General features: G+C 38.7%; 3 protein-coding genes across 4 annotated transcripts in view; 2 read left to right on the top strand and 1 right to left on the bottom strand.

The window, feature by feature from the left end:
- LOC127968867 (fatty acid synthase) overlaps positions 1-7,772 on the top strand; it is a 45,182-nt gene extending 37,410 nt beyond the window's left edge. For both annotated transcript variants that reach the window (XM_052570242.1, XM_052570243.1), the window contains exons 34-42: positions 3,177-3,328; positions 3,410-3,501; positions 3,592-3,989; positions 4,077-4,265; positions 4,667-4,894; positions 5,156-5,367; positions 5,456-5,554; positions 5,709-5,960; positions 6,247-7,772. In XM_052570242.1, coding sequence (XP_052426202.1) covers positions 3,177-3,328; positions 3,410-3,501; positions 3,592-3,989; positions 4,077-4,265; positions 4,667-4,894; positions 5,156-5,367; positions 5,456-5,554; positions 5,709-5,960; positions 6,247-6,384 — 1,760 coding nt within the window. In that variant the 3' untranslated portion in view covers positions 6,385-7,772. The remainder of the gene's footprint in view (positions 1-3,176; positions 3,329-3,409; positions 3,502-3,591; positions 3,990-4,076; positions 4,266-4,666; positions 4,895-5,155; positions 5,368-5,455; positions 5,555-5,708; positions 5,961-6,246) is intronic.
- A 466-nt stretch (positions 7,773-8,238) lies between these two features.
- On the bottom strand, positions 8,239-10,647 carry LOC127968868 (cytochrome b-245 chaperone 1 homolog). Its single transcript, XM_052570245.1, has 7 exons — positions 10,464-10,647; positions 10,080-10,167; positions 9,933-9,974; positions 9,751-9,824; positions 9,575-9,671; positions 9,352-9,496; positions 8,239-8,849 (listed from the first exon to the last, which is right to left on the bottom strand). Exons 2-7 carry the CDS (start codon positions 10,165-10,167, stop codon positions 8,696-8,698), a joined length of 600 nt encoding a protein of 199 aa, XP_052426205.1. The 5' UTR covers positions 10,464-10,647; the 3' UTR covers positions 8,239-8,695.
- Positions 10,648-11,292: 645 nt separating this feature from the next.
- On the top strand, positions 11,293-17,980 carry narf (nuclear prelamin A recognition factor). The gene is made up of 12 exons (XM_052570479.1): positions 11,293-11,589; positions 12,077-12,164; positions 12,313-12,378; positions 12,554-12,691; positions 12,791-12,923; positions 13,113-13,247; positions 14,297-14,415; positions 14,498-14,627; positions 14,872-14,944; positions 15,135-15,272; positions 15,408-15,565; positions 16,586-17,980. Coding segments are annotated over exons 1-12 (1,431 nt in total). The 5' UTR covers positions 11,293-11,587; the 3' UTR covers positions 16,837-17,980.
- Positions 17,981-18,647: the final 667 nt, after the last annotated feature.

Below are 18,647 nucleotides of genomic sequence, written 5' to 3' on the forward strand. Positions count from 1 at the left end.
GACAAAAGGTGGCGCTATAGAGTGCCTCATTCACGCCCTTTTAAAAGCTTTTGCCATTGTCTAGCTATCAAGAATACTGATATGTGTTTTGAGTTTCATGTAAATCTGAGCTTGTTGTCTGCCTCAAACTCACCATAACAGAACATTCAAGTTTGACACGTTGCCATGGCAACACTATATCAGATATCAATATCCCCACAACAGATTTACATCGGCCGTGTTTTGTCATTATTCTGATGAAGTTTTAAGTAAATCGAGTAAAAATAAGATGCTGAATTCAAAGCATTTGGAAAATGACACACTTCCTGCTGCCAGTTGGTGGCGCTATAACGTTGACTCTTAATAGTCACATATATACAATCAGTATCATACAACGAACAAACCCATGAAGTTTGATCAAATTCAGGAAATGTATGTGGATGTTATTAGACATTTCCTGTTTCTCATTTCTCGCCATAAGTTCCACGCCTCGCCACGGGCAAACCGTTCGAGATATCAAAAATCCCCTCGCAATTTTTCATCCACAATGTCTTGAGATCATGTTCACCGAGTTTCGTGGCGAACGGGTTGAAAACCTCAGAGGAGTATTTCAAATACCAGAGCATGCTTTTTTTAAACAGCCCTGAATAGCTGACTTCCTGTTGGGCGGAGCCTATGACATAAAGCGCGAAAGTTGTTCAGCTCAATGAGATCTACAAGTGTACTGAGTTTCATATAAATATATGCAAGTGTGTGTGAGCTATGGTTCAAGATTTCTGACTGTGTTCCAGGGGGCGCTGTAGAGCCCCTGTGCCACGCCCGGGTCCCAGCCTCTGCGGCGTCCTGATGGCCGCAGATTCCAATGTGTGTGCCAATTTTCAAGAGTTTTTGAGCATGTTAAGGCCCCCAAAAAACCCCGGAAGGTTTAATAAAAAATAAAAAAAATAATAATAAGAATAATCCTTAGAAGAACAATAGGGCTCTTCGCCCCTTCGGGCTTGAGCCCTAATAATAATAATAATTAAAGCTGCAAGCAGCGATGAACGGGCCCTCGCACCCGGGCTCACCGCCATCGTGTGGCTTTAGTAAAAAGGAGAACGTTGAGAAATATGCATTTAATGTCCTAAATATAAGTGGAATATATCAAAGTATATCCCATATATGTGCCAATCTTACCGTTGCCAGCAGGTGGCGCTATCATTATAATGGAATATTGGCCTTCAGAGGTGTTCAGGCCAGGACTCCTATCAAACATGTGAAGTTTGGGGAAGATTGAACATTTTATGCTTGAGTTACAACAACTTCTCTTGCTGTGGCAAGACATCAAATTTTGTCATGCCGCCATGGAAACACCCTTTAACAAAAACTCAAGATCTCCAAAAGTTAACATTGCACAGGCCTTTAGATTAGACTGACCACAAAATATATGTTAATCTCAAAATAATTATAGGAGTAGTTTGTTGCAGCGTAAAACATGTCACTTCCTGTTGCCAATAGGTGGCGCTATGACTATAACTGAATGTGGGCATGTAGATCTGTTAAGGGCAGATGTTTTATCTAACATGTGAAGTTTGGGGCAGATTGGACATTGTATGTCTGAGTTACAGCAACTTCCTTTTTCATGGCGAAACATCGAAATTTGTCAAGCCGCCATGGACACGCCCTTTAACGAAATCTAAAGATCTTCGCAATTTAACATCGCAAAGGGCTTAAGATTACACTGACCAGGTTTGGTGTTGATCTGAATAAATCTCTAGGAGGAGTTCGTTAAAGTACAACCCCTGAAAATGGCAAAAACAACGCCAATTTTGCAGAGAAAATTCTAAATAACCGACTTCCTGTTGGGATTCGGATTTCGTACCAAGAGACTTTTTTGTAGGTATTGGTGTGTTACATGTGTATACCGATTTTTGTACATGTACGTGAAACATAGCTCGAGGCGCACTCTGTTGAAAGTGTATAGGTGGCGCTATCGAGCCATTTTGCCACACCTGATGGAATTTTGGCCTTCAGATGTGTTCAGGCCAGGACTCTTATCACACATGTGCAGTTTGGGGAAGATCGGACATTTTATGCCTGAGTTATAACATCTTTTATTCCCATGGCGAGACATCGAACTTCGTGACAGCGCCATGGACACGCCTTTTAACGAAAACTCAAGATCTTCACAACTTAACATCGCACAGGCCTTTAGATTAGACTGACCACAAAAAATACATTGAAGTCATAAAATTTCTAGGAGTAGTTAATCGCAGTGTAAAATATGTCACTTCCTGTTGCCAGTAGGTGGCGCTATGACTATAACTGAATATGGGCATGTCAATCTGTTCAGGTCAGGAGTCTCATCAAACATGTGAAGTTTGGGGCAGATTGGTCATTGTATGTCTGAGTTATAGCAACTTCCTGTTTCATGGCGAATCATCGAAATTTGCCAGGCCGCCACGGACACGCTCATTAACGAAAACTCAAAAGCTTCGCGATTTAACATCGCAAAGGCCTTCAGATTAGGCATAGCAAATTTGGTGTTGATCTGAATGAATCTCTAGGAGGAGTTCGTTAAAATACAACGCATGGAAATGACAAAAATGACACAAAATTTGCTCATAATATTAGTAATAACCGACTTCCTGTTGGGTTTCGGATTTTGCTCCAAGAGACTTTTTTGTAGGTATTGGAGAGTTACATGTGTATACCGATTTTCATACATGTACATGAAACGTAGCTCGAGGCGCACACCGTTGAACGTGTATAGGTGGCGCTGTTGAGCCATTTTGCCACACCCACTTCTGAAACCCATATCAGACGTAAATTTTCGCCAGTTCTGAGGTGTGTGCAAAGTTTCATGACTTTTCGAGCATGTTTAGGCCCTCAAAAATGCGACTCATTTTGGAGAAGAAGAATAATAATAATAATAATAATAATAATAATAATAATAATAATAATAATAATAATAATAATAATAAACGGAGCAATTCCAAGAGGGTCCTCACACCATCGGTGCTCGGGCCCTAATAATAATAATAATAATAATAAACGGAGCAATTCCAAGAGGGTCCTCACACCATCGGTGCTCGGGCCCTAATAAAACAAAAACAAAAAATTGTATAGTGATAAACACTGTGATAGTCTATAAATGATACTAAAGTAACACTGATGTTGGTCGAGGCAAAACACTAAAACGTTTATTGTATTGACAGGTTATCAAGCCAAGCGTGTTCGGGAGTGGCAGGCCATGGGCATCCAGGTCCTCGTGTCCACTAGTGACGTCAGCTCAATGGCAGGGGCGGAGCATCTCATCACTGAGGCCTGCCGCTTGGGTCCAGTTGGTGGCATCTTCCACCTTGCCATGGTAATATTCAGTTGTTGCTTTCAGTTCACTTTCTTTGTAGTCAAATTAAAGACATAACTGATATTTCACTCTATCAACTAGGTCCTTCAAGATGGCATGCTGGAGAATCTGACCCCACAGCACTTCATTGACGTCAACAAACCTAAATATGGTGGAACCATCCATCTAGACAGGTAGGGCAATGGTTAGACTGAATCTCTCCTTTCTTCAGCTGTTCACTTGTGGCTTATTACAAATTTCAATAAATGATTCCTTTTCCACAGCGTGACTAGGCAGAAGTGCCCAGAGCTTCAGCACTTTGTGGTGTTCTCCTCGGTCAGCTGCGGCCGAGGTAATGCTGGCCAAAGCAACTACGGCTTCGCCAACTCCACCATGGAGCGAGTGTGCGAGCAGCGCCGACATGACAACCTGCCAGGCCTGGCCATACAGTGGGGCGCCATTGGAGATGTGGGTGTTGTTTTGGAGACCATGGGTGGCAATGACGCTGTAATTGGTGGCACGTTGCCGCAGCGCATGTCTTCCTGTTTGGAAGTGCTGGATAGGTTCCTGTGCCAGCAGCGGCCTGTGATGTCCAGCTTTGTGTTGGCGGAGAAAGTGGTGGTTGCTAAAGGAGAAGGAAGTGGACGGAGGGACCTGGTGGAGGCTGTGGCTCATATTCTGGGTAAAAGCTCAGACCTGAAAGATTTAAAGTCTGATAAGCTGCTCTTTTTTTCATGCATAAAGTTACAGTGTCGCCTCTTTTTCTCAGGTGTGCGTGACGTGAGCAGTCTGAATGCTGACGCCTCATTGGCTGATCTTGGTCTCGATTCGCTGATGGGTGTTGAAGTTAGGCAGACACTGGAGAGAGACTATGACATTGTTATGGCAATGAGGGAAATCCGACAGCTAACCATTAATAAGTTGCGGGAGCTTTCCAGCCAATCAGGAGGAAAAGAGGGTGAGCATGGGATTCGTGTCAATATCGACAATATCGTTTTTTAACACGATAAAACATTACCGTCTACAGCCGCGAGAGGGCGCTATATGCTGCTCATTGATCCTGTAGTTTACACTGAGCAGCATAGAGCGCCATCTCGTGGCTGTAGACGGTAATGTTTTCTCTTGGTTCTTGGTTCTAAATAAATGCGACCTTTAGTCCAGTGCGACTTATGTTTTTTTCCTCGTCATGACGTATTTTTGGACTGATGCGACTTATACTTAGATGCGACTTATAGTCCGAAAAATACGGTAATAAATGGATAAATTCAGGAGATGTAATTTCATGTTTTGTAAGATACATTGAATTATTGAGAGAATAATGCATCGATTTATAACTTCATCTCATTCTGTTTCTCTCAGAGTCCCATGCTGCTCCTGCAAAGCGATCTGGTGTCCAAGCTCTTCTGGAGTCAGATCTGAACCTGATGCTGGTGAACCCAGACGGCCCCACAGTGGCCCCAATGAACGAGGTCCAGAGTGCTGAAAGGCCCTTATTCCTCGTTCACCCCATTGAGGGCTCCACTGCTGCCTTCCGAACTCTCACCAGCAAGCTTAGCGTGCCTTGCTATGGCCTGCAGTGCACCAAAGGTACAAACACAAGATCAGGGATCACTTTTCACTGTCACACTTGCATACACTTATATTAATATCTTAATTTTAAACTTTATTGTAAATAATATTACTGGATAGTGAGTGTTTGCCTTTTGTATGGTTAAAAATTCCTTTATCAGTAATATTTGTTTAAAATGCAATTATGTTTAATGATTATGTTGTTCTTGTATTTATTTATTAATTTGTTCACACTCAGTCCTGTTATAAATTTTGCTGTTATATGTGTTGTTTCTGTAGCCGCTCCTCTAGACAGTATCCAGAATCTTGCTGCTTACTACATGGAGTGTGTGAGGCAGGTTCAGCCAGAGGGGCCGTATCGCATCGCTGGCTACTCGTTCGGTGCTTGTGTGGCCTTTGAGATGTGCTCACAGCTGCAGGCGGCCAAATGCCCTGTGGAATACCTCTTCCTGTTTGACGGCTCACACTCTTATGTTGCAGCTTATACACAGGTGCAGTAAAAGAGCTCCGAAAACACACAAGCAGTGCTATGTGCTATGCTAGGACACATGGTCATCATTTCTGTTTTTACTCTGGCAGAGTTACCGAGCCAAACTGACCCCTGGCAAAGAGTCCGAGGCAGAGACTGAAGCCCTGTGTGCTTTTATCCAGCAGTTCACTGGCATTGAATACAACACGGTACACGAACAACTGTTACTTTGTAATTCATTATTGAAAAGATTTTTTATCCTTTACATTTTATGGTCTTTTCCAAATAGACATTACTTAATTCATTCCAGTTCAGTCAGTTCTAAAGTTAATTCTCTCTCTGTATCCTAATTTGTTCACACAGCTGTTGGAGACATTGTTACCTCTGTCAGACCTGGAGGCTCGGGTGAACAAGGCCGTCGATCTGATCACATCCAGCCATAAGAATGTCAGCCGAGATATGCTCCATTTTGCTGCTTCTACGTTTTACCACAAACTGAAGGCCGCCGACCGCTATGTTCCAACTTCCAAGTATCACGGCAATGTCACGCTGCTGAGAGCCAAGGCCAGCAGCGAGTACGCCGATGGTTTAGGATCTGACTACAAACTGCACGAGGTAAAGATACGGACCACAAATATGATTCTGTAGTCTTAAGTGTCTCATGATTTGGTGCTGAGGTTTTATTATTATTATCACAATAGAATGTTTTTTGGGGGGGGACGTTTTGCATCACCTTTGATCTAGTTTTGAGATCTAGCTCTAAACGTGGTCTGTGTACGGCAAGCATAATTGCACAGGAAGTGCTTCTGAATCTGGGAAGGAGATCATGCTGAGAGAAAGACTTGCTGCTATAATGCATCCCTGCAGTGTTAATAATTGGATAATTTTTATATGTCTGCAGGTGTGTGATGGGAAGGTGTCAGTCCATGTGATCGAGGGAGACCACCGGACCTTTCTAGAGGGCGAGGGTGTGGAGTCCATCTCAGGCATCATCCACAGCTCACTGGCTGAACCCAGAGTCAGCACCAAAGAGGGCTGAACCTTCCCGGCAAACAGCTTTTACGTCTTTTTTTTTCACCCTTACTCTGTTGCTTTCACCTGACAAACCAAAAATGTGTCCCGGTCTATTAAAGCTTGGATGTTTGTGATCTGTTCATACCTCTCACCCATGCAACAGCCTTTTCCTTCTCATCGTTCTCATTCTCTACAAATCTCAATTGCTTATCACCCTTTATTTCTTTATTCCACGCTGGGAACAAAAAAGCATGTTTGTTTGTTTATTTGCTTTATCGGTTAAGATTTAATCAGCTGTTCATTGTATTCTTTAAATTATGGCATGTTACTGTGAAAACTAAAATGTCACTGGTTTCTATCATGAGAGCGTAGTGCATAGTGACATTTACCCTAAGTAGTGCCTAGCTGTAGTGATCACTGACACTGTCTAACCTGCACAAGTCTGCTAAAGGTTTTGTGAAAACTGCATTCATGTTCATTCATCCAACCTAATGATGCGGACTGCAAGTCAAGGCTTCACTTTATTCAAATCCACATATTCGATGTTGGGATTCTAGTTACGCACAGCTGAGATTGTTGTTTACCAATTGTGAGCGGTTACTGATGCTTTAGTAATACTAGTTAAAATCGCTTATTTTTACTGTTGTTCTTTCTTGAATGATATACACTGGTTCTCTTGTTGTTGCTGAACATCTAAACTGTGCAATTTGATGTTTATTTAAAAGGGAACATTCCTGGATGAGAGGAACCATTAACAGAGCTGGTTAATTGACTTTTTCATGTTTACATTGCAGTTAGAAGTTAATTATAAAATATTTGTTACTTTAAAAGTATATTGCACTAGCTTAAAGCAAAATGCAAATATGACACTGCTTAACTGTAGACCAATAACTGGAGTATTAATATTGTATTGACGTTTCTAATCCTCTTCTTGAGGATAGTACCAACATTCCTTATTCCAGGTGTCTCTCAGATGTATATGTTATCTTCAAATGCTCTGTAATTAATTGACTTCTTTAATACTTTAGATGTTCGCTGTAGTAAATTCTTGTGGCCGGGTCCACATTAAACACAAGCTCAGTTCATAGTGCAAATCACATCTTATTTTAGTCTGAATCTAGTCCGAATGATAGTGTTATTTGGTGGAGGAGTGAAACTGGCGATGTGGCAGTGACGTGATTACTGACTCTTTCTGTCACAACAGAGGAAAGTCTTCTGTTTGAAAGCAAATCACTAAACATTTCTGAGACTAATTGTTTAAGTCAGTGACGAACTGTGATTTCTTTCCATGTTTAGAGCAAAGCTGGAAAAACTAGAGTTTGTTTTTCTATTATTGAAATATTTGTTTCTTTTGGTGTAATTTTTCCAGTATTTATTGTACTAGTCCAAATAAAAAGCTATTACTAACATACACATCCAGAGTCTACTGGTTTGCTTTTCCCCAAACATATGTGACCCTGGACCACAAAACTATTTTTCAAAATTGAGAAGTACACCTCATCTGAAAGCTGAATTAATAAGCTTTTTAAAGTTGTCCAAATGAATTCTTAGCAATGCATATTTATGCAATTTTGATATATTAGTAGGAAATGTATTAAATATCCTAATGATTTTTGACATAAAAGAATAAATCGATAATTTTGACCCAGACCACAAAGTCTGATTTTGTACTCCGGGGTCAAATATTAGATGTTCTGGTTCTACAGATTTAATGATTATGTAACCAAGTGACGCTAAACATGTATGATAATCCAATTTGAACCAATGTTATCAAATAATTTTATTGTAAACAAAAGTAAAAACTATAACAAAGTATACTCGTTAATTAATAAAAATTGGCCACATCAATTAAAAAAAAAAACATCCCCTTTGAAGACGATTGATTTTTAAGCAGCTGCTGTTTAATATTATTATTCTTGCTTAAGAGTCTCATAATGTAAAAAAGAAAAAACTTGGGTTTTAGAATCCAAAGTAATATTTACATATTTACAAAAAAGAAAATGAAAATCACAAACCTCTTCAGGGTTTACCATTCAAGCAGTCTATAAAGGCACAGTGTGATCTGAATGGGCATGCATAGAAGATCAGAACACATGACCAACTGATCTCTGACCAAAGAATGGAATTTCACAAACTGTCAAATTATTTATGCATGCAGCTAAGTATACAGAGAAATCGTGCAAAAGTACTGAATGTCATCTGGTAATGCCTCTTTGGAGAAAATGCAATGCAACAATAAGAGATAATGCTTTGAGATTGTCATCAGGATGTTTGTAAGACTGGAATGTTTGGTTGTTTCATGTAAGGCTTCACGTAAAGTGTATTTTCCAGGTTTTTTAATGTTCATCTTCATCTTTTGAATCACTGCTATCGCCCAATCCCAGATCTTCAGTGTCGTCATCCTCAGGATAATCTTCTGCCATCAAGCGTCGCTGTAACTCTTCAAGACCCAAGAAGCGCTTCAGAAGTGCAGCCAGTGCCTCCACATCACTGAATATAAGAAAAATTGTAATAATATACTTAACTGTCCAGCAAATAGTCACATTGCAAAAAAATTAAATAAATGAATGGCGTAAAAATACTTTGGTGATATTAATTTATTAAATTGCTTTTACAGTTTTATCTGTTGTAAAGCTTCTTTGGGTACTCTCCCTGAAAAGTGCTTATTTTATTATAAAAAAAGGGTTGTTTTTTGTAAATAATTTTTTTTTAGTTATATTGCTATTTATCATTACAATTTAAAACAACTTATCTATTTTTATATATTATAAATGGTTATTTATTCAGCAGCCAATCCTCCAGTCTTTATTAGAAATAATTTTAACCAGGCTAACAGGTTATACTGATTTAGTGATCAATTTTAATTGTTCTTCTTCTTCTTCTTCTTCTTCTTCTTATTATTATTATTATTATGAATGGTGAGAAATGTATTTTTTCTTCTTCTTCTTCTTTTTTTACACAATCACAGGACTGCAAACTGAGCTTTAAATACCTGCGTGAGCCCAGCGTGGCACTTTGGGTAAGAGGGTGAGAGAAACCTGTCGCCAGACGCAGCACCAACAGGTAACCCTTCCCCAAATACCTCACCCTCTCCTCCTGAACACTCACGTCCCGCAGGTGCCGCAGATCTAACACCACTGAGCCAGAGAAAGCAACATTTCAGTTGAGCAATCATACAGTGCAAAATAAATAGCAACATATAACACAAAACTCACCTCTCTCGTGCCCTCTTTTCCACATAGTCAATATCATTGTATAGAGACTAAACGTCTTTAATTCGATCTCGTTCTTGGATTTATCAAACACTGCCTCCTAAAGACAAACCCAAACAGACTGTTAAGACAGCGGAGTACATCCACGACAGATGCAGCGTGTGTAAAATGTCTCCCACCTCCCATTCCTCCATATTCTGTAGAGCCACAAAAAAGCAGCCCGTCACATAGAACATCTTCCATAACACGCTGTCTACAACAAAAGACCAAAGCAAAGTGAGCAACACGGATCACAAAAACACTTCCTCTTATGGTTTCATTCACTTCCAGGGTTTTTCAAAATTGAGGAAACATTTCTCACCAGCGCTGTAATAGGCTGCTGCCAGTCCAACTGAAGCAATACCTGTAAAAAGAGGAAGTAGGAAGACATTCAAAGATATGGTATGTTGCACATGGTAGACTCCACACTTCTAGTCACCAATGTCTCTCTTTACAAATGATCTCATACCAACAAGGAGGGACCACGATCTGATCCCAGGAGACCTCTTCAGATGGAGAAGATCAGATGTGTGTTTCTCTACGACCATATACCCCATCTGTAAATACATTTCAAATGTTTTGGAACACTTAAAAGATCTATTTGGACATTTCCAGTAATGTGTGTAGCAACCCTGTACTCATCATAATAAGACAGAATACTTGGCAGCAAAGGAAAGCTCATCCTTTAATATCACACACGTGTTTTATGAACAGCACACGGTATATAATCATAATAAACCTGAGCAGTTTCGTATACTCTTGAAATAGCACAAGGACAACACCCTCATTAATGTGACCACAGATGTCCTGCCTTAAACTGACAGCACGTGAAAGCATCTGACATCTTACTTACCTTAATAAATCGCGTTCCTCTTCTAAACAATTAAATATAATTATTTTCGAAATAGATCAAATCTAAATGTTGGAAATTTGCAATAGAAATCTGGAGCGAAACAGATTAAGGAAATAAAATGTGTAGCTCGCGCAACAACACACACGAGCCCTCCTTCGAATGATGTTGACTTCCGCTCAGCGGTTTCCGTTCTGATTGGCCAGCATCTATTAAAGGAGCCCGCCCTTTACATTATAACGCCTCCTTTCTGCTCGATTGCGAACTCCTAACTCCATAATTCCCGTTATGCTGGATTGAAATGTCTATAAATCCAATAGCGTTTTAGTAATTTATGCAATACCCTTGTTTTAATGTCATATATGGCATAACTAAAATATGTCAAAATATTCTTATTTACGATTAAAATGTGTTTTTACAGTAAAGGCAAGCATTGTTGCTGATTCACGCATGCGTGACCATCCAGGCAAGGAGTCATTCTCGCGAATCGGTTCTTTCAAACAGTTCGCTTCTATGAACCGAATTAATATTTCAGAGGTACCTTTACGTCATGACGTATACGTGCTATCACGTAGTCCCTCCTGATGACATTCCGGTGTGGCACATTTTCTATTAAATTGTAATTGTACATGTATTATGTCCAAGTTCATTAAGTTGCAGCCATGATTTGAGTCGAACGTCAACGGAAGGCAATGGCGTTTAATCCGCCTAATCATGAATCAGATATGTTCAATCTTTATGAATCGGACATGTCTGACAGAGAACTGCTTGGCTCAGTGAGTCGGTGACTCGAGAACGATTCAACGGAATCATTTAAAAGATCCGACTCAAAAAGACGGTTAATTCACGATTCGGACATCGCTTAAGGACAATGGAGTCGGATACACCGGAGTCAAATCGAGTAGAGATCCTTCTATCGCAAATATGTCACAGTCGGATTACTCAGAGTTATGAAACGGATGACTGGATGAACATCAGTGTTATATGACCGCAGTGCGCTGTTTTCTGATGACCAGCTCGCGCTTTCAACTGTCATTAGGAGAAGTTCCTTGTTGTAAAGACCTAACGTTACTGCTGCTTCGACTCCTGAGTTTCCCCCTGAACAATAAGGGCTCCATGTGATTTTTATGTGAGTTGGGTGGCCTATTTTATTTTTGGTTGTAGTTTGTGCTTTATTTTAGCACTCAGGCACTCGGTAACGTTAGGTTATGGGACAGGTGGTTAAGTAAATGTCACGGTTATCTAAGAAAATCGAAATCCTCAGAGCTTTTGATGATGCTATTATTACGTTACCCTATAACGTTGAGAAATCAATGTAATCCAACCGCTTAACCCGTGATTATGTACAAAAGCTTCTGATATCCTCAAAACAGTAATCAGGTGAAACTGAAAAGAGTATATCATGGGAACCTAGAAATTATCACATTTCCCCTCAATTTGAGCTTGGGTGAATGCTTGAGGTTAATAACGGTGTTTCTGTAACTCTAACGTTAAATCTGTAATTCTAACCCAACACTTTAGGTTTAATATGTGTTTTTGGTGTCATATAACATCCAGAATGCTCTATAAATACAGAAAGTACAGAAATGCTGACAGGTTTTATTATCTTTTCACAGGGCACTGAACATTTCAGGAGCTCCTCATACAATGTCTGAAGTCAGTATTGGACGGAAAAAAGAAAAGTGTGAGAATTGCACTAAACAGGTAATAAATCAATTTAATTTAATTTAATACTGATTTATGTCTGACCTAAATGCAAGTTTTGGTTTCTATCTGAATTAGAGTCTGTTCTCATGATTTTTCTAGTCTAGTTACTAATCACTGTTTATTTCCCCCTCAATGCCACTCTTAGTGCAACAAGAAACAGAGTGAGGAAGGTATAAACTCACTACAGGAGAAAGGTGTTGCCACTGGAGAGGTATTTCTCGTTTTTTATTCATGATAAGTGTCAGACACACTCATTGAGTTGCACTCATCTGATAAACTGTGGTTTGCATCTGTTGTTTTGTTTGTGTTTGGTCTGGGGGAGGATGAATGAACAAATTTGTGTTGGACGTGTGGATGTTGATAATCTGATACATGCTTTTTCTCAGGTGAAAGAGTCTACCTCAGTTCAGCAGGTGTTGTTGAGCGCGTGTCTGTCCTGTGACGGCTGCGTATCAGAGGACGAAGGCCAGAGAATCTCTCAGCAAAATCTGGAAGAGATCAACCATGTGCTTGCCCTCAATAAGGTAGTGTAGTGTAAGACAAAAAATAAATGCTTTGAAAAGACTTTGAAAAGATGGTCGGCGTGGATGTATCTCACGTTGTTATTTTTGTTGTATTTGCAGAAATGTGACACTTCGAAGCACAAAATTCTTGTGGTGTCTGTGTGTCCCCAGTCGCTGCCTTTTTTTGCTATTCAATTTCAGCTGGATGTTCCAGCAGCTGCAAAGAAACTCTGTGGCTTCCTGAAGAGAGTGGGTACGTCTGGACGCCACATTTGCTTTGAAGTCAGTGTCAGTTTGCCAACATCCTTAATCAAATACTATAGTAAACATCTGCCATGTGCAATATGACTTAAGCTAAAAACTGTCCTAAATATTTGTACACAAGTGTTATTCCAGTATTTCTTTCATGCTGTATTAAGGCTTCTTTCGTCTCTTTCTTCAGGGGTACATTATGTCTTTGACACTACAGTAGCTGCAAGTTTTAGCATTTTGGAAAGCCAGAGAGAGTTTGTTCAGCGTTACCGTCGCAAACATCATGATTCTAATGCCATGCCGATGTTCACATCCTCTTGTCCAGGTAAGACCACCCTGATAACCACCCGAAATCATTTACATCTCTAACACGCACTGTATATAAAGGGATCAAAGTGGCAATGTGCAAGTAAGTCACTGCATTGCATTTTTATAAGCTAATTTGTGACCGCTAATGTGATTATGCTTTCAGCTTTGAATGCAAGAGAAGATTGGATCTTCATATCATTGTAAAACTCTTGAAAATTATAGGTGAAGTGGTTGCCAACTGACATTGTCTTGTGGCACAAATAAGCAGCACCTTTGAGTGAACCTCAAGCCTTTGTGCTTTTCAAACATTTTGTTTCTAAATGTAGATAAGAGCCAAATGTGGTGCAGTGTGTAAGTGTAGGTCGTCTGTGAATGGGTGGGACTGTGTTAGATAGCCATAGCATTCTGCAGCTGTGAGATAGATGAGTGTAAGCTGCCTTACACACCCTTCCTGCCCTTTTAACAACTTACTTCCTCACTTTCAGTGGCCATTATTTCATTTTTATCATGAATGATAATTATTTCCTCACTAACCAGATGTGTTTATCCAATGTGACTTACAGTATGTTTGGTTCAGTGAGAGTTCTCCTGAAAGAAGCCAGGCATTTGTGACTTGCTTAAATGCAACATTTTGTCTTATAAATGAAATTAACACTTTTATTCAGCTTGGACGCAATTAATTGATTAGTAGTAGTTGTATAAACGGGTTCAAGATACAGTAATATTATCATGATTTGATTAGTTCATAGTTATGAGTTATTGTCAGAGCTTGCATTTTGGTCAAAAATAAATAAATCTCAAACTATGTTTCACCTTGGCTTGTCGTAGCTCTGAATGCTGGTCACTTATGTTTCTCAAAAAATAGTAAAATAATAAAATGACCTTACTTGTAAAAAAAAAAAAAAAAAAAAAAAAAAGACTAAACAAATAGTCTTTCTGGTATGAGAATATCAATTCAGTGTTGTCAGATAAAATGGTAGTCAATACTGCTTACTATTGTCACAAGTTGCTGTATGTAGTAAACATACAGAGATTAAATGTGTAACTATGTGTGTTTTTGTGCAGGATGGATTCGCTATGCAGAGCGTGTTCTTGGGAGCCTGGTCACTCCACACATCTGTACCGCCAAATCACCTCAACAGATCATGGGCTCCTTGGTCAAAGACTTTTTTGCCAGACAACAGGTGAGAGCTGTCTAGGGCTTACTGGTCCATCTCTTATTAATAGTGACAGAATGAGGAACTGAATCTGTGTTGTCTTTTGTAGAAGCTGACCCCAGATCAGATTTTCCATGTGGTGGTGGCTCCCTGCTTTGATAAGAAGCTTGAAGCTGTAAGAGAGGAATTCTACAAAAGCATCCTAGAGACCAGAGATGTCGACTGTGTCCTTACGTCAGGTACGACTGCGAGGAGATACTGGGCTACTTCTGTTACCTTTTCAGATCAATTATTAACAAGCAACAAGTAAAATTAGATTTATTTCTCCTTATATAATACTTGCCTTGTCTGTCTTTCCTTCTTGGAAATGATCAAGGTCTATTGTATGTTAATGTGTAGAAACAGGTCGCACAGGTTTCATAAAGGGTGTTTTTGTGAACTTTGTACTCCTGAAATGACACTAAATGGCTGGTTTTTGTTTAGGAGAGATTCTCCACTTAATGGAGCAAAGCAAAGTTACTGTAGAGGAAGTGGACTCTGCTCCTTTGGATCATGTGTAAGTTAAATTAACACCATTATATTGGAATTAGAATAAACGATTTATAGGTCTTTGCATTTATCCTATTAAAGAAAAGGCAATCTTGAGTCTTGCTGAACTGTTATACTGTTGAAAATAAGAGGCAAACAATCCTGAAGTAAGTGTGTGTGTGTGTGTGTGTGTGTGTGTGTGTGTGTGTTTGTTTTAGATTTGGTGAGACCGCTGACCCAGATATGACCAGACATGAAGGTCGTGGATCCGAAGGCTTCCTGGAGCATATTTTCAAACATGCAGCCAAAGAGCTGTTTGGGCTAGACGTCCAAGAGATTGTGTACAAGACACTCAGGTGAGAAACCGTGTTTGATGACTGTAAATGGATCATCTGTATTATTTACAAGATCTGAATATGTAGACCATGCTAAATAATAATCATAATATTATCCTTCATTGATTTTCTAAACCACTGTCTTGTTTCTGCTAGGAATCGAGACTTCCAGGAGGTGGCACTAGAGCGTGATGGAGAGACTCTGCTGCAGTTTGCTGCAGTTTATGGCTTCCGGAACATTCAGACTTTAGTGCACAGAATGAGAAACGGGAAAGTGCCTTACCAGCTTGTAGAGGTGCTCTCCTGCCCTGGAGGTGTGCAATACTTTTTTCATCAGGAAGCTTTTTCAAAAAAAAGACGTCAACCGGAAGCTTTTATTTAAAAAGACGTCTCTTCTGCTCACCAAGTCTGCGTTCATTTGATCCAAAAGTACAGCAAAAACAGTAAAATTTTTACTGTTTAAAATAACTGTTTTCTATTTGAATATATTTTTAAATATAATTTTTTCCTGTGACTTTAAAGCTGAATTTATTATTATTCCAGTCACATGATCCACATGATAGGAAATCATTCTAATATTCTGATTTCCTACTCAAAAATTTATTATTACTATTTTGAAAACGGCTACATATAAATTTTACAAATATTAAATTAATTATAATAACTTTTAAAAGGTAATTTATACAAATAAGCTTGAACATATTATTATTATTAGTATAATAGGGTTTGCATTATCATAAAACTTGGAAATTTCAGGGTGTTTTCAATTTGCGAGACCTAGAATACAGTTAATATAGAAATATAGTCAATATTTGGGGTCATAATTGTTTTTATCTGTTTTTAAAGAAGTCTCTAATGCTCACCAAGGCTGCTTTCAGTAAAACAGTAATATTATAATATTACACTTTAAAATAACTTCTCCATTTTATTACATTTTCCAATGTAATTCACTGTAATTTATAAAATACAAATAATGAATTGTACTTAAGTGAGTGTAAATGTTTTTTCTTGTTTTGCACTATTATTTATGTGGCTAAATAGTTTTTTGTAAGCAATAAATGGCTCAAAAGCCATCATTAAATATTAGATATGAATACATTTGTTATATTAAATCTCAAATATCAAGTTAATGATACATTTTTCAAAAATATAACTATTATAAATGATTTGTACATTTATAAATGTTTCTTCTTTGCCTCTTAAGAACATTTTTGTAATTTATAAATGATGTAAATGTATTGAAATGATACTGTGAACGTTGCCATCAATATAGCCATTGTTGGTGACATGGTGATAAAACATAAATGAATATATTTCTTCTTTTTGACTTTCAGGCTGTTTAAGCGGGCGAGGACAAGCTGAGGGAGAGGGAGGTCGTCCTGACCGAACATTGGTCCAGCAAATGGAAGAGCACTATAGCAGCTTACCTGTCCGTCTACCTGCCAACAACCCAGAGGTCCAGCGCCTCTACCAGGACTGGCTGGACGGCCACGACTCCCCACATGCACAGCAGTGCCTCCACACTCAGTACAAGAACAGCACGCAGCCGCCCTCTCAGATACTCAATTCTGATATTCAGTGGTGATCTGAAGTCACTGATGCGTTACCGTATATCAGAAACCAAATCTGGCATTAAAAGCACCAATCAAGACTGTTTGATGCCATCTTGGGATCACACGGACTGCAATGTGTATGCAGTAAAAGAAAAGTTGAACAGAGGAAACAGGCCTCCTGTTCTTTCCAGTGAATCAGATTCTGCTTTACTAATGCGAAAATTTGCATTCGTTAACTAGTTTTCTGGAACATTCACTCACATTACACCTAATGATGTCATGCATGGTTGGGCAACCAGCCATCACATAAAAGTGTTATTAAAATAACAATAACAAGGCAAAAATCTCTGGTTATTATTGATATTAATTACTGGACCCTGTTCATACGGATTGTAAGAAATATTGATGGCATTGAAAGTGTGAAACTAATACATACTGGCACAGTGAATTAAAGAATGGGACTCCTTGCTGGCTGAGGCTATTTAAACCAGCTCCTCCCACAAACATGTTATAAGGATCTACCTTTTACCAAAAAAAAAATTCTCCTTTTTCAAATCTCATATCACACCAGAAAGGCATTTATTTTCATTAACAATTAAGGAAAAAAAAAATAAGTTGAAGATAAAGTATCGGGTAGGGTTAGGGTAGGTGTAGTCCCAATAAGTAGTTCCTTTATTGTCCCACTAAGGTGCCATCCATTTAATAATTATAATACAAATTATAATTTACACTCAACTGCATTATTATTGCATACGGTTTTACGATGTACTATAATACTGAGGTGCAGATAATTGGCACTATTTGCAATAAGTAGTATAAATAGCAGAAAATCCTGCTGTTTTAACAGTTAATAAATTTATAGCTATCTGCACTTAGTGTAAAATCATAGCACTAAAAAGGCTGCTGTTTTCACACACAGTGTAAATAGCATCCATCACTATTTGCACTTCCTTAAAGAATACCACAACCATCAATTAAAGCTTCCTCTTTTTTTTGTTCTTTTTTTTTTTAAGTCCAGTAATTTTAACAAACCTGCCAGTGGTTGTCATCTTGCTCCGATGCATTAAGAAATTAGTTGTTAGAACCATGCACTGACAAACTCTACTATATTCTAGTGTGTCTGTACATACCCTGTGATTCTCACTTATTTAATTAAATATATTTTGACTAATTTAATTATGATTTCACCCACCAAAAACGTAGTATTACAGCACAGAAAATACATTAGATGTTTCCATAGCTTCCATCTGGGCCTGTTTAGAGCCAATTGTGTGTTTGTAAATGTCTTCTATTCACATGAACACCAATTTTTCTGTATTGAGTGGTCAGATTATTGGTTTGCTTTTTGTTGGACTTTTCTAATGAGACACTAGATGGCAGAATGCACCACTGTATATGGATTTATTGATGGCCAGCAGTTGGGGCCTCAAATCCCTCAGTGTGCCCACTGCCCAGTATGTATCATTTGCTGCAATAAGTAACCTGTTTGTGAGCGGTTCCAACTGTGAGCTTGTGTTGCAACTGGCTGCTCTGTCACAACATATTTCTGTGTCATAAAATGAATCACACTTGTCACCTTATGTGCTGCAGCACCACCCTTAATTGCGATAAAAGATGCGGTCTGAGTGGTAAGCTGATTTTCTTCTTGATATATTTTTTATTACTAGTTTGGTGCTAAATATAGATTTTTTGTTTGATAAACTTTTTTTGATGAAAGAACAAAAATATAGTATCCCAGCGTAATAAACAATTAGAAGAGAAGCAACAAGAGATGTAAAAAAAAAAAGGATAGAACCTGAAACCATTAAGAGTAACAAAAATTGAAATAAGTAGAAGAACTTGT

This window comes from Carassius gibelio, chromosome B12, assembly GCF_023724105.1.
Source record: "Carassius gibelio isolate Cgi1373 ecotype wild population from Czech Republic chromosome B12, carGib1.2-hapl.c, whole genome shotgun sequence".
Classification (NCBI taxonomy): domain Eukaryota; kingdom Metazoa; phylum Chordata; class Actinopteri; order Cypriniformes; family Cyprinidae; genus Carassius; species Carassius gibelio.

Excerpts from the sequence above, each read along its gene's own strand:
- LOC127968868 (XM_052570245.1), bottom strand. The coding sequence starts at position 10,167 with ATGGGGTATATGGTCGTAGAGAAACACACATCTGATCTTCTCCATCTG. Across the intron at positions 9,975-10,079 it reads ATCGTGGTCCCTCCTTGTTG|GTATTGCTTCAGTTGGACTG; the intron begins GTATGAGATCAT and ends CTCTTTTTACAG. Across the intron at positions 9,672-9,750 it reads AGAATATGGAGGAATGGGAG|GAGGCAGTGTTTGATAAATC; the intron begins GTGGGAGACATT and ends GTTTGTCTTTAG.
- narf (XM_052570479.1), top strand. Across the intron at positions 12,379-12,553 it reads AAGGTGTTGCCACTGGAGAG|GTGAAAGAGTCTACCTCAGT; the intron begins GTATTTCTCGTT and ends GCTTTTTCTCAG. Across the intron at positions 12,692-12,790 it reads ATGTGCTTGCCCTCAATAAG|AAATGTGACACTTCGAAGCA; the intron begins GTAGTGTAGTGT and ends TTGTATTTGCAG.